The 27,128-nt window shown below is 42.5% G+C and overlaps 1 protein-coding gene across 1 annotated transcript in view; it reads left to right on the top strand.

The window, feature by feature from the left end:
• Positions 1-23,444, top strand: part of MTTP (microsomal triglyceride transfer protein) — a 75,836-nt gene extending 52,392 nt beyond the window's left edge. Inside the window, 9 exon segments of the mRNA XM_078148451.1 lie at positions 138-350; positions 3,026-3,237; positions 5,065-5,162; positions 5,284-5,373; positions 5,376-5,404; positions 7,202-7,429; positions 14,072-14,196; positions 20,823-20,993; positions 21,648-23,444. Of these exon segments, the coding sequence (XP_078004577.1) occupies positions 138-350; positions 3,026-3,237; positions 5,065-5,162; positions 5,284-5,373; positions 5,376-5,404; positions 7,202-7,429; positions 14,072-14,196; positions 20,823-20,993; positions 21,648-21,819 (1,338 nt within the window). The 3' untranslated portion in view covers positions 21,820-23,444.
• Positions 23,445-27,128: the final 3,684 nt, after the last annotated feature.

The raw sequence follows: 27,128 nt of genomic DNA, 5'->3' as shown, positions 1-27,128 counted from the left end.
ATCAAAGAAATAAATGATTGAAAGTGAAGTGGGGTGTGAGCTTTTCTGGGACCTGGCTGGAGTAGAAAGCTTGCCTAGCCCCCACCTCCCCGAAGCCGCCCTGCAGAGTCTTGAGATGGTGTCTGTGTTCTCTTTAGGCAGTGGTTGAAGCCAAGAAGCTGATCCTGGGAGGCCTTGAAAAATCAGACAAAAAGGAAGACATTAAGATGTATCTGTTAGCTCTGAAGAATGCTCTTCTTCCGGAAGGCATCCCATTGCTGCTAAAATATGTGGAGTCGGATGATGGAACCATCGGCCATCTGGCTGCGACGGCTCTTCAGAGATACGACAGCTCTTTCATCACCAATGAGGTAAGAAGATTTACCGGGTGGCCCCAAAGTTCCCAGAAGCTGCCGTTAACCGATCGACTCCCATGGCTCCCAGTCACATTTGGGGTCAAATGCCGCTGCTCTGCCCCGTAAAGCCCTTCACGACATGGCCCTAGCCCACCTCACCAGGCTTGTGTCCCGTTATTTCCTTCCGCGCATGATAGTCCAGCCCAATTGTCCCTGTCTCTTCTTCACATCTCCTGTCTCTGTGCCTTTGCCTAGGTGTATGCCCCGTGTCTGGAATGCCCTCCCTTTGTGACTCTGCCCCTTCCTTCAAAGCTGGGCTCAGCTGCCACCTCCTACATCAGGCCTTTCTGTTTATTGCCAGCTACTGGTGACCCCCTCAAGTACCTTGCATTAGTTTGCATTTCTTTTGTGTACATTTATTTCTATACATATTGTTTGCCTGGGCAGATCTTAAGCTTCTTGAGAACAAAGACTGTTTCATTTTGGTCTTTGTATCACCAGCACTTAGCATGTTTCCTGGCACATAGTAAGTGCTTTATAAATGTTCATGGATTGAATCAATTTAAGTGAAATGAAAACCACCCTCACTCAGTTCACCTGAATTTTGCTCAAAATGATGATCTGTCAGGAGCAGCTAGGTGGCATGGTGGATAAGCGCCAACCTTGGAGTCAGGAGGACCTGAGTTCAAATCTGACCTCAGATACGTGACACCATCTGTGTGACCCTGGGCAAGTCACTTAACTCCAACTGCCTCACCAAAAGGCAAAGTAATAATAATAATAGTAATGTATCATATGCCTCATAGACAGCTCTAACAAAGAATTTTGGTCGCTTCTAACATCAGCTTTCATGTTTTTGATTGCCTCTTTGTCCCATCACAAACATGGGCACAGTCACAGACCTTTGGACCACATCATACCATGCCACGTGGTCCTGAGCACAGAACTCAGGCTTTAGAGGGAGATGTTTTCCAGTGGTTCTCACCTTTCCATGTCCCTGGGACTGCTTTATACGCAGCCAATAACATGAAGCATAGCCTGGACAATTAGAACAATTAAATATACATATTTTTTAAAGAGATGATTAATTTGGTTCAGTTTAACAAGCATTCATTTAGTGCCTCCTAGGGCACTAGGCCCTGGAAATACAAAGACAAAAAACAAAGCCGCCCTCAGAGAGCTTTCATTCTACTTGGAATACAACATGTGCACACATAAGTAAATAGCCAAATATATGCCAAATAAATACAAAGACAGCTCTAGTGTTGATTTGTTTTTTCTCCCGCTAGCACGTGGGTGGGAGGCAGAGGTAGGTCCCTAGTTCTGGTATGAAAACCTAGAGGCCAGAGGTGAGAGGGCTTTCTTTCCTGGAACCAGGATTGACTCTGCAGTTATCAGTGTTGCAGGGACAGTTAAAAGGATACTTGTAATTGCAGAACCAGGCAAGTTAACGGGTACTTTTTTTTTCCTTCCGATAATTTATATAAAATGACCTCCCTTGCTTCAAAGGTCTTTTTTACCTTTCCATCAAGGCAAAGAATTTTTGTTAACTATTTTTGTCACTTATTTTTTCTCTTATTTGTGTGGTTTATTAGGCATGCTTATAAAGTTCTATAGACTTTGAGACATCCATTGTGCTTGCTAAGAAGCCCTTCTGACTTCTTTGTGGTCTCTCCAAAGTCATTGATTAACCAAATAGCGGAGTGTGTGTGTGTGTGTGTGTGTGTGTGTGTGTGTGTGTGTGTGTGTGTGTGTGTGTGTGTGTGTGCGTGCGTGCATGCGTGCATGTGTGTGTGCTCCAGATAAATGTGGCACTGCTGTTTGATCCCATACCTTAGTGCCCCTAGACCCTCCCCAGGTGATCTCCATGACTAGACTCAAGAGCAGGTGTCTGAGGCTCTGGTCTGAGGAATGAGGGAGCCTCCACACGCCTGGCACAGTGTTACACCTGCAGCAGGCTCTCAGCTGCCGTGTGTCTTGTTTTAAAGTTTACAAAGTGCTTTGCAGGTATTTTCCCTTTTGATCCTCACTGCAACCATGTGAGGTAGGTGCTGTTCTTATCCCCATTTTGCAGGTGGGGAGACTCAGTTTCCCAAAGGTTTCCAAAGTTGAGTGATGTGCCCTAGGTCACGCGGTTAGTGTGGCATCTAGACACCTCAAATGCTTTTTAACTAATAACAATAGCTGGCGTTTATGTAGCACTTTAAGGTTTGTAAAGTAGTTACACGTAGCTACCTCATTTAATCCTCACAATAACACTGTTATTGTCCCCATTTTACAGATGAGAAAACCGAAGCCGAGAAGTCAAGTGATTTGTCCAGGGTAACACAGCTAGTAAATGTCTGAGGCAGGATTTGAACTCAGGTCTACCCTGACTGTGCCAGGTATTTTATCCACTGGACCACCTAGCTGCCTCTCTGAAAACGAAAACAAAAAAGCACCATTTGTGACCACAAAATGCTGCATTCATTCACAGTGGATTTTCTATGGTGACTTAGGGTAGGGAAAATAAAAGGCAGGGAAGGCAGGAAAGCAGGAAGGCAGGAAAGCATCCTTTGAGAATTGTGCCAGGGAACTGCTGTGAACGCCAGTCTTGCCAGAACCCCCTTGCTGCCCTCCAGCCTCGAATGGAACTCTAGGTGCCAAAGAGCTAGATCTGCCCTGACTAAAAGGGATCTTTCTGTGCCCAGGTGAAGACTGTCATGAACAGGATTTACCACCAGAATCGGAAGATCCATGAAAAGACAGTGCGTACCACCGCAGCCACCATCATCCTGAATAATAATCCGTCTTACATGGAAGTCAAAAACCTCCTGCTTTCTATCGGCGAGCTCCCCAAAGAAATGGACAAATACATGCTATCAGTGGTCCAGGACATTCTGCGCTTTCAGTTGCCTCCAAGGTAGAGTATCCCTTCGGCTGGTCTGTCTGGGACCAGGCCAAGGTTGGTGGTGTCCCATTGTCCAGCACTAAAGAGTAGGCTGAGGATCTGCTGAAGATGGCACGTAGCAGGCTGGAGAAGAGACACGCACAGACACGCACACACACACACACACACACACACACACACACACACACACACATCAGTATTGTGCTGGTGCTTCAGGGACAGCCCGGAAAGCAGCCTGTAGACAAGTGCCTCCCAGCGGTGCACCTGTTTTTAAACCATCTCTTCTCTCTGCTGTCTTTCTAATCTTGGGGAGGTGGAGACCCCAAAACATGAATACTGTTCATTCCCTTAGGTCTTTTGTATGTGTGCCAAGGGACCTCAGGGTTTATGTTGTCCAGTATCTAGAACAAAAAAAGCAAAGCTCAGAGAAGCTGTGGTAAAATTCCCATGATCCCTCAGTGAGCCAGAGGCTTCTTGTGCCCAGTGACCCAGGACTCTGATCCCCACCATGCTGCTTTGTTTTGCATTATCTCCTAGGACTGGTTATAAAAAGGGGTAGCGTCGTGCGATGGATGGAGAACCTGCCTCATGGTCAGAAGGACCTACTTTCATAGCTTTGTGGGCGGTTTGGGGGGGGAAGGGGAGGGTCCAACGGAGGGAGCCCAGGAAGAACCAGATTTGTGATTTTGTTGGTATAGGGAACACCAGTGAGGAACCTCCCTCTACCAATGTAGACAGGCACCTCTTCTTTGCCATTTTTCTTAGAGAGTACCTGAGGCACTTGGTCCAGAGCTTTGATGGAGCCAGCTAGAGGAGATTGTCAGATTTTCAATGTGAACACCTCAGCAGTGTCAGATGTTGCAAATCCGGGCTCAGTTTATTTTGTGGATTGTCTAGGCTTTAAGAAAATGGTGGAGAAAATGTTCATAGTGAAGATTAACCTGAAATGTGTCCTGCATTCTCAATTGTCAAACATTTCCCCATAGACCCCTCCCAGGGTCATGTAGCCAGTCTACATGACTCCAAGGCCAGCTCTTCATCTACTACGCCACACTGCCTCTCTTTATAGCCAGTCCTAGTATCAAATTCTTAAAATACAAAGGAAGGCCATGTAGTGAAATGCAAAGAGCATAGGACTGAGCAGGTCACAAGGGCCTTGGCTCTGAGGGACCTTGGGCAAATTACGGCCTCTCTGAGCTTCAGTTTCTTCTTCTACTTTGCAATTCCTTAACTAGTGATCTTCTAAGAGGATCTAGAAAAAAACCCATAGAGGTCTATAGGTCATAGATTTAATCCTGACTAGGACCTTCTACCAACACCCTCATTTTACAGATGAGGAAACTGAGGCCCCGGTGGTTAAGTCACTTGTCCAAGGTCTTACCAATAGCACGTGCCAGAGGCAGGATTTGAACTTGGGTCCTTCAGACTTCAAAGGCCACTTGCTTTCACTCTACCAATATCTTAGAGCACCTCTGCCTTGGTACATCTTCCACACAAAGGGTTCAGTAATCCTACACTCATTTTCCTCATACAAGTTGCATCCTATTAATGGGGTGCAGCCACCTAATCAGCCTCAGCAGGTTCCTCTTCTCCTGGATACCCTCTCACAACTCTCACTTTTGCAGTGAATTAATTTCCAAACGTCAAAGGAATAGAAGAGTTGAGCTGTAACATGTCTTTCTCTCCTTCCTCTCCTTTAGTCTTAGAATAGCATTAGGAAGATTTAGTCTTTCTTTTTGTCTCGCCGTACTGCATCCTCCAAGCCCAGCCAAATTTAACTTGGAAAAGAGCCATAGTGTTACCTCTAAAATGCAAGCTTTCTCTTTTTGCTTATTGCAGCAAAATGGTCCGGCGAGTCCTAAAAGAAATGGTTGTTCACAATTACGACCGCTTCTCCAAGAGTGGCTCCTCCTCTGCCTACACCGGCTATGTGGAACGTATGTAACCAGACAAATGGCCCTTGTTCTTTTCTCCTCCGCCCCCTGGCTTGTGTGTTTGCTTTGGAATGTTTGTGGGGCATCATTACTAACTTACAACCTGGATTTTTGTTTCCGTTAGGTGATTCTCTTTCAGCATCCACTTACAGCCTCGATATTCTCTATTCTGGTTCTGGTATTTTAAGGAGAAGTAACTTGAACATCTTTCAGTTCTTGGAGATACTCATCTTCATGCTAGCCAGGTAATTCCCATTCACTAAACAAACAAAAAAATTGGGCTGAGGTCAAAATTTACCGAAGGTGGACGCTATAATAAAAACTAAGGTTAGTAATGATTTTGGTTTAAGCCATGGTAAAATTTTCTGCAAGAGACATCAGTAAATGTACTAGATATATGTCTGACTTTTTAAAAATTGAACCTATGAAACAATTCACTACCAGAATCACATTGTAACAAAATACCATTTGTGTCCCTTGTCCCTCACCTTTATCACAAAAGTTTGACTTGATCTACGAATGTAATTCCCTAGAACCTGAAGTAGTAATTATTTGGGTGTTTCCTCTACCAGTATCATGTCACAAGGAGTACCCGACTTTCTTAGACTAACTAATTTAATATGACAAGTTTAAAAAGTTAGCTGTGTTCTTTCCATGGTATTTCTAGAGATGGAAAGAATAGAACATAACACTCATGGATGGCCAGTTTCCAGGCCTTTAGCCTCATCCAAAAAAAATATGGTTCTTTTCATTGTCCAGAATAATACTGATGAAAAATACCTCGTTGTGAACTTATGCATTTATAGTCCCCTGTAAATCAAACCCAGAGTGCTTTTCACAAAGTCCATGTGGCACCATTCTCAAAGAATCTTGAAACTAGCATTTCTCCATAAGGATGCAGGCTTACTATAGCTAGTGGACTGAAAAAGAACATTCATTCCCAAATGCAAGGTGATACAGTTTTAGCAAGCAGTCAGCATTTTACAAAATGCTCTTCATATCTCAGTCCTTGCAAAAGCCTTCTCTAACCCAATGAAAAGAAAAGGGGAAAGGGAATCAAGTCTCTGCACTCAGAGGGAAAATCTGGGTAGAGTTCCCAAGACATGAGGCTCTCCCCAGAGGGATTAGGTCAACTGAGTGTCCTTCCTCCCTCCACCCCACTGGGCCTCCCTCTCCCACTAAGGACCCGTCTGCTCTAGACCCTCATATACAGCATAGGTTTAAGCCTTCCAGGTGAAATTTCTCCAGAATCCCTGGAACATTAAGGGATCCAGCTGGGGTTCCCAACTCAGGCAAGCTAACTCATGGAACTGAGCACTGTTTCGCAGACTTTACTGCATTTTAATTAGATGTTCATCCTCTAAGAGAGAATTCAGCTGCATAAGCCTCCTGGCTCTGAGGTCAGTAACCACGCCGTGACCTAAAGCTCAAGGCGGGTGCTCTTTGCCAAGCTCCTTCATCTTGCTCATCCTCAGTGTCCTCATCTGTGAAATGAGCATATTGTACTAAACCGTCTCTGAGCTCTCTGCCAGGTCCAGACCTGTGATCCTCTCTTGGTTATGCTTCAATATTCCAATGGCTCTGTGGTCTCAGCAGAGTAAATGCCATCTTCCACAGTACAGATTAAAGCACTTTCTCATCCTGACCAGTTCTTTTCTTTGTCCTCCCCTAACCCTCCCTTATATACCAGATATCTTTCTTTAGATTGAGTGTTCTTAACCTGCAGTCTACAGACCCCAGGATAGATTTCAGGGAGTCTAATGAAGTTGGATAGAAAAAAAATACATCTTTATTTTTATTAATCTCTAACTGAAATTTACTATTTCCTTCAGTTATTAAAGCAGGTTATTCTGAAAAGGGTTCCAGGATGCCCAAGGGGTGACAGATAAGGCTAAGATCCTCTGCTCTAGATGCTTGACCTTTCAAGCAGTCGCTTGGGCTCTCCAGCTGCTAACTGCCATGGCCCATGTCCCCCATCCACTGAGCTGTGCTCTCCCTGGGCAGCCAGGCCATGGATGTTGTGGTTGTCTTTCTCTTCCTAGGTGGTTATTGAAGCTCAAGGATTAGAAGCCTTGATTGCAGCCACCCCTGATGAGGGCGAGGAGAACCTTGATTCCTTCGCTGGCATGTCTGCCATCCTGTTTGACGTCCAACTCAAACCTGTTACCTTTTTCAACGGATACAGTGACTTGATGGCCAAGGTGCTGTCAGCATCCGGGGACCCCATCAGTGTGGTGAAGGGACTTATCCTTCTGACAGATTATTCACAGGTAACGAATGAAGCCGCCGCCACTCTCCCCCATCTCCACTTGGTTCTTACCTTCTGCCTCCTTTCTTTTTTGGTCATCAGTGAGCACCAAGGAGCCTCTTGCACATTTGTACATTTACTAAGAAATGCCCTTCTCATCCTTCAGCACAAAGGGAAAGTATGGGTACTGATGGCACAAAGGAAATATGGAGGAAGCCACCTTTGACGTCATGAAGCAGGCATGCTATTGTCCTGTCCCTTGGCTGTGCCGAACAAGAAAACTCAGAGCAGACTCTGGCCTGAAGGCAGATGCTGGGATGAGACGACATCGAAATTCACATCTGCTGTTGCTGCCAGTCTTTACCATTGCTAGACTAGTGGCTTTGCTGATACAGTGGAAAAATCACTGACTATGGTATCAGCACCTGGATTCAAATCCCGCCTCTCCCTGTATCTGTGGGTATTTGGGCAAGCCACTTAACCTCTGTGTGCCTCACTTTCCTTATCTGTATATTTGGGATTAGTCCAGGTGGTCTCCATGATTCCTCCAGCTCTACATCAGTGGTCCTAAAATTAGCCCCAGGATCACATTTCATGAAGACTTTAAGTAAAATTTACTCACATTAGTAAAATTTCAAATGGCTCCCCTCCTATTCCAACACTTGTGGAGAATGGGATTCCTTTTATTATTCACCTTATCCTTATCTTCCTCATCAAGGACTTTATCAACATCCCTATTTAGCTCAGAATCTGATAACATAGGGCTTTAACAATAGGGAAAAAACCTATTCTCATAGTCAGACTTCAGTTACCTGAGATGCTTGGGGAACGGATATTTGAATGATTAAAGAAGGTTAAAAAAGTCCTTTTGGTTTAAACATTTTGCCAAAAATATTTTTGAAATATATCAGTTCAGTTTCATGACTCTTGTAGTATGACAATTTTAGGAACAACATTCATGGTACTGTATCATAGATATTGGCAGGGATGTGCTGGTAAGTATTTAACAGCTGGGGGGAGGTGTACATAAGATGCTCTTTAACATTATTAACAATTTTTCCATCATTTTATTAAGTCTAGATAATCAACAAAATCATAAATCAAGCTCTAATTTGTAGGGTTGATAATTTCTCATTTGTAAATACACTGAAAATTTAACAATAGGCTGTCATGATCTAATATGAGTTGGGTCCAACACATGACTGAGTGTAGATGTAAAAGGTTACTTACTGGATTGTATGCTTAGCAACTCTAAGCCTTACTCTTTTTGTTGGTTTATTTGTATTAACTTAAAAAAATAAATGCAGAGCTCTGGACCGGAAATCAGGAGAGCATATCAGCTGGTAATAGTGCCTACTTCTTGGGGTTGTGATGAGGCTCCAGTGAGATATCTGTAGGACAGTGTCTGACACATAGCAGGAGCTTAATAAATGCTTGTTGTCCCCCCACCCTCACTTCCCATGTCTCTCTCTTCATGACCTTGGTTCAATCCAATCTCTGAATCTTTATTTCTTCCCCCATTAAGTGAGAGGCATTGAGTAGATGCTTTCTAAAGTACTTCCAGTGACATGATTCTTTCACTTTTGTTTGTTTTGTTATCACTTGTTTATTTCAGCTAAAAGTTATACAATATCGGCTCTTATGATAGAATCGTAGGACTTGGAAGCTAGAAAAGCGAAGAGATTGTTTTACTTCAGCTCCCTCAAGATTAATTCTTTCATCATGTCAGAATTTCACACTGTAATCCAGCCTCTGTGAGAATGTTGTACTGATGATAGATGTCTCTTGAAAACAACCTAAAATGTATTTAGGCATGTCTCATGCTGAACAGTCAATCAACAAACATTCATTAAGATCACCAGGCACCCTACTAAGTGCTGGGGATACAAAAAGAAACAAAAAGCGGGCCCTCTCTCAAGGACATCACAGACTGATGGAGGAGATGCTTTGAAGACAGCCATGTGTGAGCAAGATACGTACAGGATAGATAAGAGAAAATGCCCAGAAGCATGGATGGAGATGGGGGGACTGCACTGGAGAAGATGAGTCCCAAGACAGCTCCATCCCACCTGCTGCATCTTCTGTCCATGGCGGTCAGTCAGTGAGGATGGATGAGCTGAATCCAGAGCCAGTCCCATCGGGGCCATGCTCCAGCATGTGAATCAGTCAGGAGGAAAGATGGGCATACTCTCCTTTTGTTAAACCAGAGCGCAATAAGCAGACTTTCCCCTCCTCTGGCAGGACTCCAGTGAGTGTGAGGGTAAGCATGTCGCTTGAGGCCCAGTTGACTTTGAAGAACACACCAGTGATGGATTGACTTGCAGCTCCCAGGAGCAGGGACACAGATCACTTTAGGTCAAGTGCTGACATTGAAGGAGAGTTTGGCAGCAGTGCCCTGCTCTACCAAGCAGGGTAGATGGATTACTCTGTGCTTGCCCTCCTGTGCTAGGAGTATTGCTACTCAGACAAAGTAAGCCATCTGGCTGGCAAAAATCAGCTAAGTGGGTAGCTAGCTTCTTGGTAGCCAGGAAAGAGCCTGCTGTCCAAAGTGTGGCAGTGAAGCGTGCCCACGAGAAGTTTGTTCCTGAAGCAGAACCGCTTATGTTTGTGATGTACATCATAGTGCCGTGCCCATGTTCCTTCACCGGGTCCAAACGACAACCTCATGATGTCGGTAGGGGGACTATTATTATTATTCCCATTTTAGAGCTGAGGAAACTGAAGTTCAAGCAGGCAAAGAGACTGGTCCAAGATCACCCAAGATCTCAGAGCTAGTGAGTAGCTGAGCCCGAAAGTGAACCAAGTCTTCTGGTACTAAATTGAGCAAGGGGGAATATGGGGAGCAAATTCACACGCTTGTCCTCTGTATCGTGTAGTTCTCAGAAAAAGGGTTGAGCCATCCAATAAGTTTGAGACATCGTCTCAAATACAATAATACTTTGATGTTTCTCTCACAGCATCTTACAAAACCATAACCCTAGGCACTTCCTATATGCTAACTGGCATAAGGAATGATAATTGTACCTACTTCCCGGGGTTGTAAGGATCAGATGAGATGATATTATCAAATGCTTTGCAAACCTTGTAGCACTAGATGAATTCTGTATAAATGCTGCTGCTGTCTGTATGAAAGAACTTTCTTGCAATTCAGGAGATAAAGGGGAATTCCTTTGTACTACAGTACAATACATCATAATCTCATCAAGAAAATAGTCCTCTGGCAGCCCTGCCACAAGGATCCAAGCCAGTGCTCTGAGTTCAGTCATGAAGCAGTTTTTCCAGCATTTAGCACAGCGCCTGGTATGTAGAAGGCCTGTTCTTCAAGGATCCATTATATTTCCTATAAGCTTAAAACATTCATCAAAAGCCACAATGAAACAAGACCATTTCTCCCCGGAAACGGCACACTAGCTTACGGAGAAAGCATTGCTTTAGTCAAGAGAGTGCTGGTCATGAAATCAGCGAGACCTGGCTTCAGATCCCACCCTGACACTGTGTGACCACAGGCGAGATACTTGACCTCTCTGATTCTTCATTTCCTCATCTGTAAAATGAGGATACTAATACCTGGTAGTACCTACCTCATAGGGTCGTTACGTGGCATAAGTAACATAAAAGAACTCTGAAGTTTAAAGCACTATATTGATGCCAGGTATTAGGACTGTGGCCATGGGAAGAGCTTTCTTGAATCTGGGTCTGTTTTAGCATTCAGTATTTACGCAGTGTGAGCACCATGGTATATACATTTATCACAGACTGACTTTTTTTTTAACAGTAACAGCAATATTGTTTTTTTAATTAATTTATTTATTTTTGATTTTCAACAATCACTTCCATAAGCTTTTGAGTTTTACATTTTCTCCCCCTCCCTCCCTGTCTTCCTCCCCAAGACAGCATGCAATCTGATATAGGCTCTACATATATATTCCTATTAAACATATTTTCACATTAGACAGACTGACTTTTCTTCAAATAGTATCTTAGGATACCCAGCAAGATGAATTTTAAGCTTGATAAATCAATAAGCTTTTGTTAAGCACTTACTGTGTGTCAGGCACAGAATAGGGTTACAAATAGAACAGAGACGCAAGCCTTGCCTTTAAAAAGCTTACCGGTGGTATAAAATACATAGGGAAGAGGGGCCAAGGACAGAAGCTTTGGTCCAGGGCAGTTACAGGGATTATAAGCGGGCTTACAGGGTAATAGATGGTTGTGCCCTGTCATTAGCGAAGTTAATGCCAAATTAAATATTATTCCCTAAGCAAGAGCTAGGAGAGGGGCAGGAGAGGAGAGAGTTCACATCAGGGCAAATGGCTAGATGCCCACAGCTGTCTAGGCCTGGTGTCCTGGTAGATGGCTAGATTGAGAGTATGGAGGAAAGAGAAAGTGTGTGACCTCAGGAAAATCACTTAATCTGCCCAAGCCTTGGTTTCCTCCTCTGCAAAATATTGATTATTGATTATTCCTCCTCTGTACAATATTGAAAATATATTTATTGATATAGATGACCTCTGAGGGCTCTCCCAGCTCTAGATCTGGGGTGTGAGACCCCTGGATATAAAGCAGTGAGGTAAGAATCAGCCCATTCTCCAATCTAGGCATCTCAACCCTGAGAAATGAAGGAAAGAAAAGGAATGCTAGTGAACCAGGGATGACATGATTTTGAAGCACCACTAATTGGAGAGAAGTGACTGAGAGAATGTATTATGTGCAATTTTCTCTGGCTATTATTCATTTTCCTTTATATTAATTATAATTCATTAAGCTCCAACCATCATAATAGTGTAGCCTAAGCAGAGATATAGGGAGTTTCACTTCTGCTCTCAAATGCTTAACTAGGTACAGGTGAATGCACTGAGAAGCTTGGACTTTCATCTGAAATTATCTTTTAAACTGAAATTAGGGGCAAGCCTCAATTATACTTTTTGAGTTCCTCAGTAATTAGGTTTCTATCACCTTTGCTGAAGATTTCCTGCCTCATTTGTGGGGAATCCTGGTAGACTGGCATCTATCTTTTCGTTTAGAGAGTAAAATATGGGCTATTTGTGTGGAGGGAGGGGGGTGATTTTGTTTTGTAGTGCATGAAAAGATAATTGATTTAGGCTGAGTAGGTCAGTTATATAAAGAAGTTGGCCATCTTGCTAGTAGCAGTGATGTTCCAAGTCTTGCATGACTATCTAAACTCAGGCTGGTGTTCCTCGGCCCTGGGTCTATTATCCCTTCTAAAACTGACCCCCACCCAGACACCTCCCTGATCTGCACTTGCTGAAAATGTCAGGAACTGGAGGCAACTGTCACCACAGACCCTGGCCAGAGGGTATGGGCCTCTCACCACACTGCCCAGCTTGGGCAAGGCCAGCATCGGTCTGGAAAACGCCTGTAAAGCCAAGTACTCTCTGCTGCTGACTTGCTGCCATGACAAATGTCAAACAGCAATCTCTAATTGTGGCTTTATTTTAAGTTACCCTCCCAGCCCTTTCCTGACTTGATCATCAGTTCCGGGAACTTGCACACCACCTTGATAATTGAGGTTTCTTACTGCCAGTTTGGCCACCAGGACACAGGTGTCCAGAGCTCACACAGGATGTGAGTGGGGATGAAGTGCCTCGAGAGGCCAGCTGACTCATCCCTCTGCTCCCAGGCTCTGCTTAATGCATCTTGGGTCAAGGAAAGGTGGGTTTTTCTTGGCTTCTGGACCTTTTCTCCTCCTAAGAAATGACCATCTTAAAATTTTCCATGCAGTGAATGAGAACATACCAATGAGAATTCAGAGGAGAGAGGTTGCGTATTATATAAGGAAGCCATCATTTAGATCTTTCAAATTAAAAGTGATCCATTCCTGGAGAGAGTATGTACTTTACCAAGGTCACTCCTGGGGAGCAAGGCTGTACATGGTGTCCGTGCCTAATCTTCCTCCTCCCCAAACTGTTTTGTGCTTACTTTGAATATGTTGTATATATACTCATATGTGTGTAGGTTTTTTCCCTGTAGAATATATGCTTCTTGAAGGCAGGGACCGTTTCCTTTTTATCTTTGTATCCCTGGCACAGGGCATGGCTCATTGATACTTGTTGATTGATTAATTCTTTATAGGGTATTTTTTTGTTTCCACCTGTAAGATTTTTTTAAAAATCTGATAACACTTCCCAAATGCTGGACTTGTTTAACTAACTCATTCATTTGTCAAATATTGATTAAACTTGACTTATGAATACTGCTCTGCTCGTGCTGGAGTATATGCAAAGTCTAGATAAGGTAGTCAGCCTCTCTCCCAGCTTGTAATCATAATAGCAGTTGTGGAAAAGAACACAACGAAATGGGAATAAATCACTCATTAGTCTTAGGTTTCTTGGCACTCAAAGAAAATATCACAGTTCTTAAAATAAATTTATTTGATCACCTAGATTTTAAACATTATTTTCATCCCTCTTTTAGTGGAAGATACGACCTTTTTCTGTGCACTGGGAAATGTGCGTCCTAAATGGCATCCCAATGGAAAACTTAACATTTTGCCATGTTTTGAAAATTGACTCTGAGTATTTCCAACTGCAACTTTCCATTCTGAATTTCCATTGGGGGTGGGGGGAGGAGAAGATGGAGGCCTAATGGAAATGTGCCTTTGGAAAGTGTCTGCATTAACATGTGGCTTCTTCTCTGCTTCTAGGTGATCCAGTTGCAGTCTGGGCTGAAAGCCAATGTGGAGTTCCAGGGAGGTCTGACTATTGATATTTCAGGTGCAATGGAGTTCAGCCTGTGGTATCGCGAGTCTAAAACCCGAGTGAAAAACCGGTGAGCATATTAACATGTACTGTGATCCAAGAACCATAGAAATGAAATCTGAACTTCTTTTCAGGATTTAAGCTATTATATAAAATAGCTGTTCTTTTTTATATAGTTGATCAATAGCTTTATCACAATTCCCAGCTTAAGAAAAAAAAGTAGATGTTTAAACCCAAAAGATTAAATAAACTTTTAAGAAATAAGACCTCTTACCTCCTACCTGCCCGTTCTCGGACTCCTTTGCTGAATCTTCATCCAAGTAATTGTGGATGTCCCTTAAAACTCTGCCCTATCTTCTCTTTCCACCCCCCTCTTTTTTCTGCATTTCCCTTTGTGATCTTATCAACTCACATGGATTCATTATCATCTCCATGCTGATGATACTTAGATCTACTTATCACACCTTAGCTTCCAGACTCTTATTTCCAACTGATTACTGGACATGTCTAAAACCAAACTTATCTTTCTCTCCAGTCCTTCTCCCTGTTACTATGGAGAGCACCATCATCTTCCTTGTCACCAAGGTTTAAAACCTAGGTGTTATCCTTTGTAATATCTTTGTAATATCATAGGCACCTTCTTCTCTCCTTGGTCATGGCCATCACCGTAGTGAAGACCTTCATTACCTCATACCTGGACAATTGCAACATTTCAGTTGGTTTCCCTGCCTCAAATTTCTGCCCATTACAATTCGCTCTTCGCTTAACTATCAACATGATCTTCCTAAAACACAGACCTAACCATGTTAACCCCACCACTCCTTTCATAAACTCCAGTGGCTCCTTATCATTTCCATGATCAAATATAAAATTTTCTATTTTTCCATTTAAATCCCTTCATAACCTCGCCTCTTCCTGGCTTTTCAGTTTTCTCATGCTTTATTCCGTCTCTCCCATAATCCATAATTCACTGGCATCCTTGTTTCTTGCACTAAACATTCTAACTCTTGCCTCCATAAATTTTCTTTTTTAAAAAATGAATTTATAAGGGGCAGCTAGGTGGTGCAGTGGATAGAGCCCTGGCCCTGGATTTAGGAGGACCTGAGTTCAAATCCAGCCTCAGACACATAACATTTACTAGCTGTGTGACCCTGGGCAAGTCACTTAACTCCATTGCCTAGCCAAAAAAATTTTTAAAATAAATTTAGTATTTATTTTAACCATTGTTCTTTTTAAATCTTGAGTTCCAAATTGTCTTCCTCCTTCCAAACCCTCCCCAACCCACTGAAAGGCAAGAAAATGATATCAATTATGTGTGTGAAATCATGCAAAGCATATTTCCATATTACCCATATTGCAAAAAAAAAAAGCAAAAAAAAATTAAGAAAGTGAGAAAATTATATTTCAGTTTGCACTCAGAATTTATCAGTTTTCTCTCTGGAGATGGATAGGAGTTTTTCATCAAGAGTCCTTTGGAATTATGTTGGATCAGAGTAGCCAAGTCTTTTACAATTAATCATCCTTAGAACATTGTTGTTACTACGCTCAATGATCTTCCAGTTCTTACTTCATTTTGCATCAGTTCATTTGGTATTGCTGTATTTTTTTCCTGAAACCACCCCACTCATCATTTCTTGTAGCACAATAGTACTCCATCACAGTCATATCCAACACCTTGCCCAGCCATTCCCCAACTGATGGGCATCCCCTCAATTTCCAATTCTTTGCCAGCACAGAAAGAGCTGCTGTAATTTTTTGTACATATAGGTACTTTTGCTTTTTCTTTGGTCTCTTTGGGGTACAGACTTAGTAGTGGTATTGCTGAGTCAAAATGTATGATAAGTCTTTTATGCTTTTGGGGAATAATTCCAAATTGTTCTCCAGAATATTTGGGCCAGTTCACAGCTCCACCAGCAGTTTATTAGTATCCCTATTTTTCCTCATACCCTCCAGCCTTTGTCATTTCTGATAAGTGTGAGGTGTAGTACCGTAGTTATTTTATTTGCATCTTTCTAATCAGTAGTGATTTAGAGCATTTTCCCATGTGACTGTTGATAACTTTGATTTCTTCTTCCCCAAACTGCCTGCTTGCACCATCTTTGACCATTTGATCAGTGGTCATAGTGTGCTGTGGTATGGGCTGGTGCCCACCTTGGTGTCACAGACCTCCCCTGCAGACATCCTAAGTTGTCTCTCGTTGGCTCTGCTGCTCCAAAGCTGGTTTGAGGAGTAATTTTAAAGTTGTTTAGAGGGGAATGTTGGGCGAGCTCAGTTGGGTTGCTGCCCGTACTCCTCCATCTCGGCTCCACCAGCTGTGCTTTTTGATTATAAGTTTTAATATCACAGAGCTGGATGTGACCACATTCCTGCCCTTAGTGATGACAACAAATAAGCTGCCTCAGTTAGCTGAGAATGTATTCTAAGTTTAAAGCTTATAGTAGAATAAATCAATCAATAAATATTTATTAAGCATCAATGTACCAGAGAAAGACTAACATGAAATGATCCCTGCCCTCAAGTAGCTTACATTCCATTAAGGGAGACCACATGCCCACATTTAAGGAGATACACAATATGTACAAAAACAAACACAACAAGGCAGTTTGGGGGAAGAGGGATCTGGAAAGGTCTTATTGAAAAAGTCTTGCTTGAAATGAATTTTGATGGAAACTAGAACTTCTGAGTGGTACAGGTAAGAAGGGGTTGTGTCACAGGCCTAGGGGACAGTGTACAAAGGCAGAACTCTACGAGGTGGAGTCATTTCTGAGGAGCTGCAGGTTAGGTCACTTTGGCTCAACCACTGAGCAAAAGAATGGGGGTCATGTAGAATACAGGGGGATTTGTTTCAACCTCTCTTAGAAACTCATCGTAGTGTTTAACATCTCACTGCCAGGATATTCCCCTACACAGCAAAACGTATTCATATTACATATTACCCATTCCTCTTTCACTTCCTTATTGAAAACAGGTCACTTTTAGTCTCTTTTCTTGCTGTGTACTTTCATAGTTTTCAAGATGACTTTGACATCTATCAACCTCCCTTTTTCCAGGCAAAAATGATCCCAGTTCCTTTACCTTTCATTTTGTAGGAAGATAGATTCATTTGATTGGATTGAATAAAAGATTTTTATTCTGGACTTAAAACAACATATATATATGAGATCATCAGTATGATTATTTTCCATATTGGTTATTGGAATAGAAGACTCACAGTTAGAATGGAGCCTAGAAGTCATCTAATCTAACTTGTACCTAAACTATCAGTTTTTTCCACAAAGTTCCCAACAAGTAAATTTTACCAAGAATAAATAAAAAGCTCATTCATTTTTTAGTCTCCTCTGACTTTTAAACATATGGATGGCATGAGATGGATAGGAGTAATAAAATCTAAAATTATATCTATTTTAGACAGCGGTCCTAGGAATTGATACCTATCCAAAAGCAGAATATTTACTCCAAAAAGAAATACTGTGATTGGGGTTGCCAAAAGGGGTCACTACCACTCCAGCTTTCTCCAGAAATGACTAGAAATGAGATATGAGAAAGGAACAGGCCACCAGAGGGCACACCAATTGAATTAAGACCTTCACTGAAGATAACATCCACTTTTTTGGCAATATTTTCTATGCAGAGCTTTCCAAGGCTCTTTGCTTTGGGAGGAGGCAGAGCCAAGATGGTGAAGAGGCAAGACATTGCCTGAACTCTCCCCAGTTTCCCCCAAAGCTCTTTGCTTTGGAAATAATCACTGAAATATAATAAAAGACAACAGAATATTTGACCTAAGCAATTAGAATTTACCAGGCTTATACATTTTCTTTAAAACAGTCTATTCTGTCCCCTACTTTAGGAAGTTGAAAAACGAATGACATTTTATACTTATTCAAATATCAATTGCTATTCAACCTTAAAGAAAAAAAAAAGTAGATACAGGTGACTGTTTCCAAGAAGCAGTTTTATATTGACTCTAAATACACACTTACTAGAGAAAGTGCTGGCTAAAAAAAAGCTTACCTTACCATGACCTTGGTCTAATCCTAGCTTTGCTGAAAGGCAGAAAACCAAAATGGCTAAAAGGCTTTGTGGGCTCTCATTGATAGGTTAGCACAAAGAACAGCCCGTCCCATTAGAGTATGAGCAAACCATTTCTTCTTTTTTAAAAAACATATATATTTATTTATTTTTAGTTTTCAACATTTGCTTTCATAAGATTTTGAGTTCTAAATTTTACCCCTTCCTTCCCTCTCACCTCCCCAAGACAGCATGTGATCTGATATAGTCTATACATGTGTGATTATATTAAATGTATTTCCACATTAGTCATGTTGTGAAGGAAGAATCAGAGCAAAAGGGAAAAACCATGAGAAAGAAAAAACAACAACAACAACAACAACAAAAGAAACAGAAAATAGTACATTTCGATCAGCATTCAGACTCCCTAGTTCTTTCTCTGGATGTAGATAACATTTTTCCATCATGAGTCCTTTGGGATTGTCTTAGATCACTGCATTGCCCAGAAGAGCTAAGTCTATCAAAGTCGGTCATTGCACAATGTTCCTGTTACTGTGTACAGTGTTTTGGTTCTACTCACTTCATTCAGCATCAGTTCATGCAAGTCTTTGCAGGTTTTTCTGAAGTCTGTCTGCTCACTATTTCTTATGGAATTAGTATTTCATTACCTTCATATACTATACCTTGTTCAACCATTCCCCAATTGATGGGTATCCCCCCAATTTCCAATTCTTTGCCACCACAGAAAGAGCTGCTGTAAATATTTTTGTACATGTGGGTCCTTTTCCCTTTTTTATGATCTCTTTGGGATACAGACCTAGTAGTGGTATTTCTGGATCAAAGGGTATGCACAGTTTTATAGCTGTTTGGGGACAGGTCCAAATTGTTCTCCAGAATGGTTGGATCAGTTCACAACTCCACCAACAATGCATTAGTGTTCCAGTTTTCCCACATCTTCTCCAATATTTATCATTTTCCTGTTTTGTTATGTTATTGAATCAGATATGTGTGATGTGGTACCTCAGAGTTGTTTTAATTTGCATTTCTCTATAGTGATTTAGAACATTTTTTTCATATGACCATAGATAGCTTTAATTTCTTCATCTTAAAACTGCCTATTTGTATCATTTATCAGTTGGAGAATGACTTGTGTTGTTATAGATATGACTCAGTTATATATATATATATATAAGAAATGAGGCCTTCATCAGAGACGCCGGCTGTAAAGATTGCTTCCCAGCTCTCTGCTTCCCTTCTGATCTTGGGTGTGCTGGGTTTGTTTGTGCAAACCCTTTTTAATTTAATGTCATCAAAATGATCCATTTTGCACTTCATGATGTTCTCTGTCTGTTTGGTCGTAAGTTCTCCCCTTCTCCACAGACCCGACAGATAAACCATTCCTTGCTCTCCTAATTTGCTTGTAGTTTTAACCCTTTACGTCTAAATCATGGACCCGTCTTGATGTTATCTTGGTATGCGGTATAAAATGTTGCAAACCGATTCTTCCTGCAGCAAGACCCCATCAACGGTATCAGTAAATGTTGTTCTAGGAGGCACCAAGAGGTCTTGTCCGCGTGTACCACAGGAAGATACAACCAGAGTCCAAGGACATGCTCAGTTGATCAGAGAGCCCCTTTTATTCGCACTTTTGCACAAATGTTGTCTTTGTCATGAGTTCATTAAATGAAGCCCTCATTATGGATAGAGAGGCCTCCTCTGAATCAGTAATCCAGCAACAAGCATGTATTAAGTGCCTGTCATGTGGGAGGCACTGTGCTAATCACTGGGGATACAAAAACAAAAAAGAAAACAACTCTTGTCCTCAAGGAGCTTATATTCTGTCAGATTGATAAACTCAGTCTCTGAAACATACTAGTTGTGTGACCCTAGGAAAGTCCCTCAACCTCTCAGTGCTCCAAGCAACTCTGACACTAAGATGCTAAAAAGTGCCGATCTGCATTGGCAGGGGCTTGTTCCTCACTGGGAACGTCTCAAACCTATGAACTCAATTAATTAATGAGCCTTTCTTAAGCACCCACTGTATGACACATTGTGTTAGAGTTTGGGATTCAAAGACTACTCCAAAGGAACTTGCATTCTCTTGAAATCACAGGTCTGGTCAATAACAGTTCTTAAATCTGTGGGAAGAGTGAGATACATGGGCTGTCACACATATCCTTAGTTTTCTGGTACTCAGCAGTTAGTTCCCTTTCCCTGACAGTTCCTACAACTAGGATGTGTGTCATTTTGAAATGCTTAGAATTGAGACCTTGTCAGGGGCTGGGGAGGTGAAGCCCCATATTTATTTTAAGAGCCCCTTTCCCCATTTTCAGTGAGCCCTGGCTGTGGTTACGATGGTACACTTTTATCACAGCCCTGTAAGACACCAACCTTCAGCTTCACCCTTTTCTTCTGGTCATCTGAATCTGAATTCTTCAGATTCAGACTGAGAAATTATAGCTGCTTATTGGGAAAGATTGAAGGCAAAAGGAGAAGGGGATGGCTGAGAATGAGATGGATAGGTTAGTGTCATGGAAGCAATGACCATAGTCTTGGACAGACTTTGGGAGCTAGTGGAAGACAGAAAGGCCTGGTCCTTGGGGTCACGAAGGGTCGGATGCTACTGAATGATGGAACAACACAACTAGATTTGCTAAATGTTAACTTCTGTTTTATCTTCATCTGTAGGGTGGCTCTCGCAGTGACTGGGGACATCACGGTAGATTCTTCCTTTGTGAATGCCGGCCAAGAAGTCAGTTTTGAAACTGAAGCAGGCCTGGAGTTTATATCCACAGTGCAGTTTTCACAGTATCCCTTCTTGGTGTGCATGCAGATGGACAGACAGGAGGCACCTTTCAGGTAAGAACCTGGTTGATTTTCCTTTCTTTGGTCCATACCTGTGAATTCACCAGTGTAGGGGACATTGTACAAAGAAGTCCCTCTGACAGCATCACTCTCATCAGTGCCTGCTGGGCAACTTACATTCTTAATGAGCTGTGTAGAGCAAAGAGAGGCTAAGTGACCTTTGCCCTGGGTCTCACAGCCAGGACAGTGGGTCAGTCGGGACTTGACTTTGGGTCTTCCTCAGTGAGACACCAGTTCTCTATTCCCTACACCACACTGAAATTCACGCAGAAAATTTCCCTTGTTTTGAACAGTTGCACACTTTCATATATTGCATGTATACATGTACATGTGTATAGCACTTTTTACTGGTGAAGGAACTGAGGCAGATAGAAGTTTCATGACTTGCTCAGGGTCACACAGCTAGTAAGCATCTGAGGTAGAATTCAAACTCAGTTCTTCCTCTCTCCAAAACTACCCCAACTGTTTCCACTTCAAGATCCAATCTAAAGGAAAAAAAACCCAAAGATACTCTTCTATCTCAAATCACTTTGGAGACTAAGCTTTAGGTCTGAGTTTTATAATCTAAATCAATACGTGGTCGGGGAGGAGAGGAGCCTTTTATGCGGCACGTTGGCCAGGAATGTAACTTTAATGTGAATTTTGCAGACGATACGTGACTAGGTATGAGAGACTTTCGACAGGCAAGGGCTACGTCTTCCAAAAAGGAAAAGAAAAGCTGTCTCCAGGATCCGAATTCCCTCTTCATCAAGAGAACTCTGACATGTGCAAGGCGGTCTTTGCCCCTCAGGCCGAGAGCTCTTCGGATGGCTGGTTTTGAACCTGACGCCTGATAGATTTCACTTGAATCTGTGTGTCCCTGCGGAAGACATAGGGCGGCATGGCCTGGGACCTGCTCACAGAGAGCGCAGTGTTTACACGTTTCTGCATATTTAAGATTTTTGTAAAAAGCTACGGGAAAAAAATAACTGAGTCAGTCAACTCTGATGTTCCCTCAATGTTGTTTTGGGTCAAACAGCCACAAAAAGGGTGACGCTTTCCATGCGTTTCTGCTTTTCTAGAACTTTTTCCTCATCTTCAGTGGCTCTTGGCCCGCTGTAAGAAGAGCTTTGCTTAACAGGCAGATGTGCTATTTGTAAATACAATTACAAGGAGTCAGTTTTTCTAGCAATTTTCAATTAAGATATCACAAAGCCTTTTCTTAACATGTTAAATTCACAACTCTTTTTTTTTTACCAACTAAATTGTCTAATCAAGGAGAAACAGGCTGCTGTTTTTTATAAGACTTTTTATGGCCTGTCTTACTAATTAATATTTATCTATTTGGTTCTTAAGTTTATTTTTTTATTTTAAGCATCATGGGTAGTAGTAGGCATGCAGAGCTAAGTGGTGACATTCTGTATCTGCAGACCGTGGGTGATGTAAAGCCATTTTTGGCTGTCATCCATCATCCCCCCCATCAAACAACGGGACTTAAGGTCCGTTTACACGGTCCTCTTCAAAGGAAATCTTCTCACATTGTGTAGCCCTTTGGACTTCATTGCTTCACTTGGTTTGGTCCACAACATTCCTTGCATCTGTCTACTCCTCTCCACTCACGTAGCCCCCACACTGGTTTAGACCCTCATCAGCCCTCGCCTGGACTGTTCCAATAGCCCCCTCGTTGGACTCTCAGCTTCCAGTCTTTCCCTTATCCAACTCATCCTCTACTCAGCTATCACAATAATCTTGCTAAGGCACAGGACTGACCACGATCGTGTAACTCGACTCTCCTCAGATCTTCAATGGCTCTCTAGGATAAAATGAAAATCATTCGTTTTGACACATAATGCCCTTGGCAGTCTGGCTCTGGATTAACTTTCCAAACACCCCCACAATACTCCACTTCAAGCTAAAATAGCTTATTATTTTCTCAGCTTGGCATCCCATCACCTGCCCCAAACCTTTGCGTAGTACCCCCCCATCCCCGTGCCTGGATTGCACTCCCTCCTGGCCTTTGCCTCATCTTGCTAAGGACTGTCAGCTTCCTTCTGGGCTCACCTCATGGGCCTCCTCCTACAGAAAGCATTTCCTCCTTCCCCTACTTGTTAGTGCCATCTCCTTCCACAGACTGTCTTGTCTTTACTTATATGTTTACTTGTGTCTCCCATTAGAATGTAAGCTCTTTGAAAGCAGGGACTATTTTTCCCTTCTGCCTTTAGATTCCCAGTGTCCCAGTGCAGTAGTGCCTTACACATAGTAGGTGTTTATTAAATGTTTGTTGAATTTAATTGAATTGACAGCAGTTTGCTGCCCCAAGGTGCAGACTTACCAAAGTGGGCAGAGAATTTGCCTTAATACGCATGTATGAACTACGGACATAAGAAACTGAGGAATCTGGATTTCTGGACAATGAGGCCATAAAAGGAATTGTCTGTCTCTGCAAGAATAAAAAGGAAACATTAACTGGTGTCTGTTTTTTATAAACTCTCCGTGTGTGCAGTGAGAAAGAAGCATAGCCCCAACACCAGCATCATCTGGGGCTTTCAAAAGTGGTGACAGGAGGCATCCTTGGCAGCCAGTGGAATTCTGTGCATGTTAGTGGACATGCCTTTAACCACCAGGTGGCTCCGGGAGCTAATAGGCTGATCTTACAGTCAGGACCTGAAAGTACTTCTCACCCTGGAGTGTAAAGTCTGCAGAGGTTCCCAGCTCTCTGTGGATCTTGAAAGCACATGACCCTAGCTCCACCTCTGGCTCAGCCAGTGTTATCAGTCTGAAGGGTGTGTTTCTTGGGGATTTATCCAAGCAGAATGAGTTCTGCTCTAAAACCTGTATCTTCCCTGAACCTGCTCAATTTCATTGAGTGCTATCCATCTTGGTCGGTCTGTACAATGGGACCCCCTCCCCAGAGGAACAGACAAGCCAACTTAACTATATACAATGCTTCAGGGACTCATCAAGTTAGAGTTGGAAGGGTCCTCAAAGGTCACCTAGTCCATTTTACAGATGAGGAAACTGACGCTCAGAGAAGTAATTTGTCCGAGACCGTGCAGGACCAGGATTCAAATTTAGTTCCTCTGCCTAGGCCCCCCTTCACAAAGGAACGATAAGAATCAGTCTCACCCAGACCCAGGTAGTGTCCATATAAAATAACGGCCACTCAAGGAAAGCACAGTCCTGTCTATTTGACCCTTCTATCCACATGGCCTGCAAGAAGGTGAAGTATAGACAATATAACATTGTTCCCAGACAGCGTGTGACTCACGCCTCTGGTAGGGCCAGTCATTATGTAAAGACTCAGGAGCTCATTCTGAGATTCAGTTCCTCCTTAAAGAAGGGGGCATGGGCACAAGACCGGGTGAAAACTAATGCTCCTAGAAACGGTACTTTTACATTCAACGTCCTGTTGCGGTCAGGCAGCGCTCACTGTTCCTTATAACAAACAGCTGGCTCTTCCCAGGTGAGGCAGGGATGTGGGCAAGGGCAGCACCACCTGGGACAAAAACTCGCTGCCCTGCTCCCATCCTGTTCATTCCTCCCCCCTTAGCTGTCCAGGTTAAATTCCTGGTGGCTGGGAGGTAGGTTCCATCCCCTTTCTCAGGCTCTAAGACCTTGACCTTAACTGGGCATCCCTGTTCTGCTGCCTCATTTCTCAGTTCCATTAGCCCACTTCCTCCCTTGCTCCCCACAAACAGAAGAAGTCTCCCTGTCTGTGCAATGGAGGTGAGGGGGACGGGAGGGGAGCAAACTAAACAAAGGGACAGTGACTGCACTGGTATACTTTCAGTGCCTGTCATACAGCAGGCATTTAATAAATGCTTATTGATCAATCCAGTTATGCATTTAAAATGAAATGTGATGTAACATACATGAAAATCCTTTTGGATTCTTTTTTTTTTTTTTACTTTGAGTCTCTCATTTCTATTAAGAGATTAAATGCAGTCACTAATCATTTGAATTCCTGCCAGTCCATAGAGAATCCAACCCACAAAGCACTTTTCCTCTGGCTAAATGAGATCCTGGATAAAATAGAAGCTGAACACAAGTCCTTCCCAGAGTTGGGTGCACTTGAAAGGACATTACAATCCCAGTTATCACTGGGCTTTGTGACTGCCAACCCCACTGCTGAAATATTAGGCAAAACAAGAAATGTGGTTTTAGAAATGAAGAAAAAGGAATCAGTGGTAGGGAGTGTGTGTGGTTGGGTGTGTGTGTGTGTGTGTGTGTGTGTGTTGGGGATGGGAGGGGCAGGGAAATGGGGAGAGCAACTGGAGAAAACCACCATTGTATCCCTCACCTAGAATTAGAAACCAGAGGACTCAATGTAGTAAGAAAGCTGTGTGCTTTGGGGGAAGGAGGGGGCAGAATCCCATGTTTCTGTATCTTTAAAATGGGAATAATAAGAACTTAATTCAAAATAACAGTTTCGGCGTTCTAGAATACTCCTGTAGGCTATCCAGGGAGCAGCCTACAGGAGCTGAGGCAGGGCCTCCAAAGTGCTGAGCTAGCCCTGAGGGTGGGGGCATGGGGAAGGATTACATTACTCCTTGGAAGAATTTGGATCAACAAATGATACTTAGCATTTATTTATAAGGTACTCAGGGAAACAGGATCACTGGAGTCTAGTGTGAGCCTTACCTCCATTTTAACAGGAAAAACAAGGAGCAAAGAGAGATGAGGGGGTCTTACCAAGGTCTCAGATATATCCCATGCAAGGGTAAAGCTAGAGATGGTCAGAATGACCTGGCCCCCACAGTCCTGTCAGCTCTGCCCACTGGACTGGCATTACTTCTCTGCGTTAGGGCTGATTCATTTCATTCTATTTCATTTGAAGCTGCTTTGGGGCACTTACAACTGTGGAGGGGTGTGGTCAAGCCAGCTCAAATCAGGCCAGTTGTTAGAAGTCTCAGTGTAAGCACTTAAATCTGATGTCAACAAAATTAGGTCTTAATTTATTGTTTCATTGATTTCTAGACAATAAATGATTGGAGCCACGTATAACTACAGAGGAAGCATAAGGTAGTACAGCTGAAATCAGGAAGATCTGGGTTCAGATTCTGCCTCTGACACATACTAGTAGTGTGGTCCCAGGCAGTCAGTCTGTCAGTACCTCTAAGGCAACTCTCTAAGAGTAGCTGCAGATCAGCAAGTTTCCTCAGTCGTAGTTCCTTTTACCAAGGAAATTATAGTTCTAAGAAAGAAAGAAAAAAGGAAGAGGAAGAGAGGAAGGAAGGAAGAGAGAGAGAGAAAGAAAAAGAAAAAAGAAAGGGAGAAAGGAAGGAAGGAAAAAGAAAGGAAGAAAGAAGAAGAAAAAAGAAAGAAGAAAGAAAGAAAAAAGAAAGAAAGAAAGAAAGAAAGAAAGAAAGAAAGAAAGAAAGAAAGAGGAAGGAAGGGAGAGAAAGGAACAAGAAAGAAAAAGAGCAAGAGAAGAAAAGAAAAGAAAAAACCCCAGCACATTCACTTCTGGAAACTCCAACATTGAGTATAAGGGGAATTCCTTAACAAGCAAGGTAATAAGTAGCAATAATGAATTATTCAATAGAGTATCTTCATAGTTATATTGTTCGATCGCCTCATCTTTTTTTTTTTTGGTGAGGCATTTGCGGTTAAATAACTTGCCCAGGGTCACACAGCTGGTGAGTATCATGTGTCTGAGGCCAGATTTGAACTCAAGTCCTCCTGACTCCAAGGCTGGCACTCTATCTACTGTGCTACCTAGCTGCCCCTCTATCTCCTCATCTTAATAAAATCATATGAAGAGAGATGACCACCCAAGGCCCTATTTGATGACCATGGGATCATAGGTCTAGAAGGTACCTGAGAGACCAGCCCATTCATTTTACAGATGATAAAACTGAGACCTGGAGAGGTTTAAGTGACTCACTAAACATATAGCAAGCGGCATGATAGCTTGGGAAGCCAGGTTTCCTGACCCTACATTCAACACTTTCTCTCTACTGCACCCTGATACCTTTCCCATATTTTTACCTATTCTTACCTATACCTTACATATTCACAACCTACTTCTCAATCAATCTCTTCTTTAACCTTCAACTGAGAATAATTTACTACTTTCCAATCTATTTAGAATTTTGGTTTTCCAGGTAATCCCTGACTTAGCCGCTACTTCCTAGAGGATTTACAACA

Source organism: Phascolarctos cinereus, unplaced genomic scaffold, assembly GCF_003287225.1.
Source record: "Phascolarctos cinereus isolate Bilbo 61053 unplaced genomic scaffold, phaCin_HiC Scaffold_9;HRSCAF=440, whole genome shotgun sequence".
In the NCBI taxonomy this organism is placed as follows: domain Eukaryota; kingdom Metazoa; phylum Chordata; class Mammalia; order Diprotodontia; family Phascolarctidae; genus Phascolarctos; species Phascolarctos cinereus.
The sequence above is the reverse complement of the archived record's forward strand: the minus strand, read 5'-3'. Positions and strand labels throughout refer to the sequence as shown.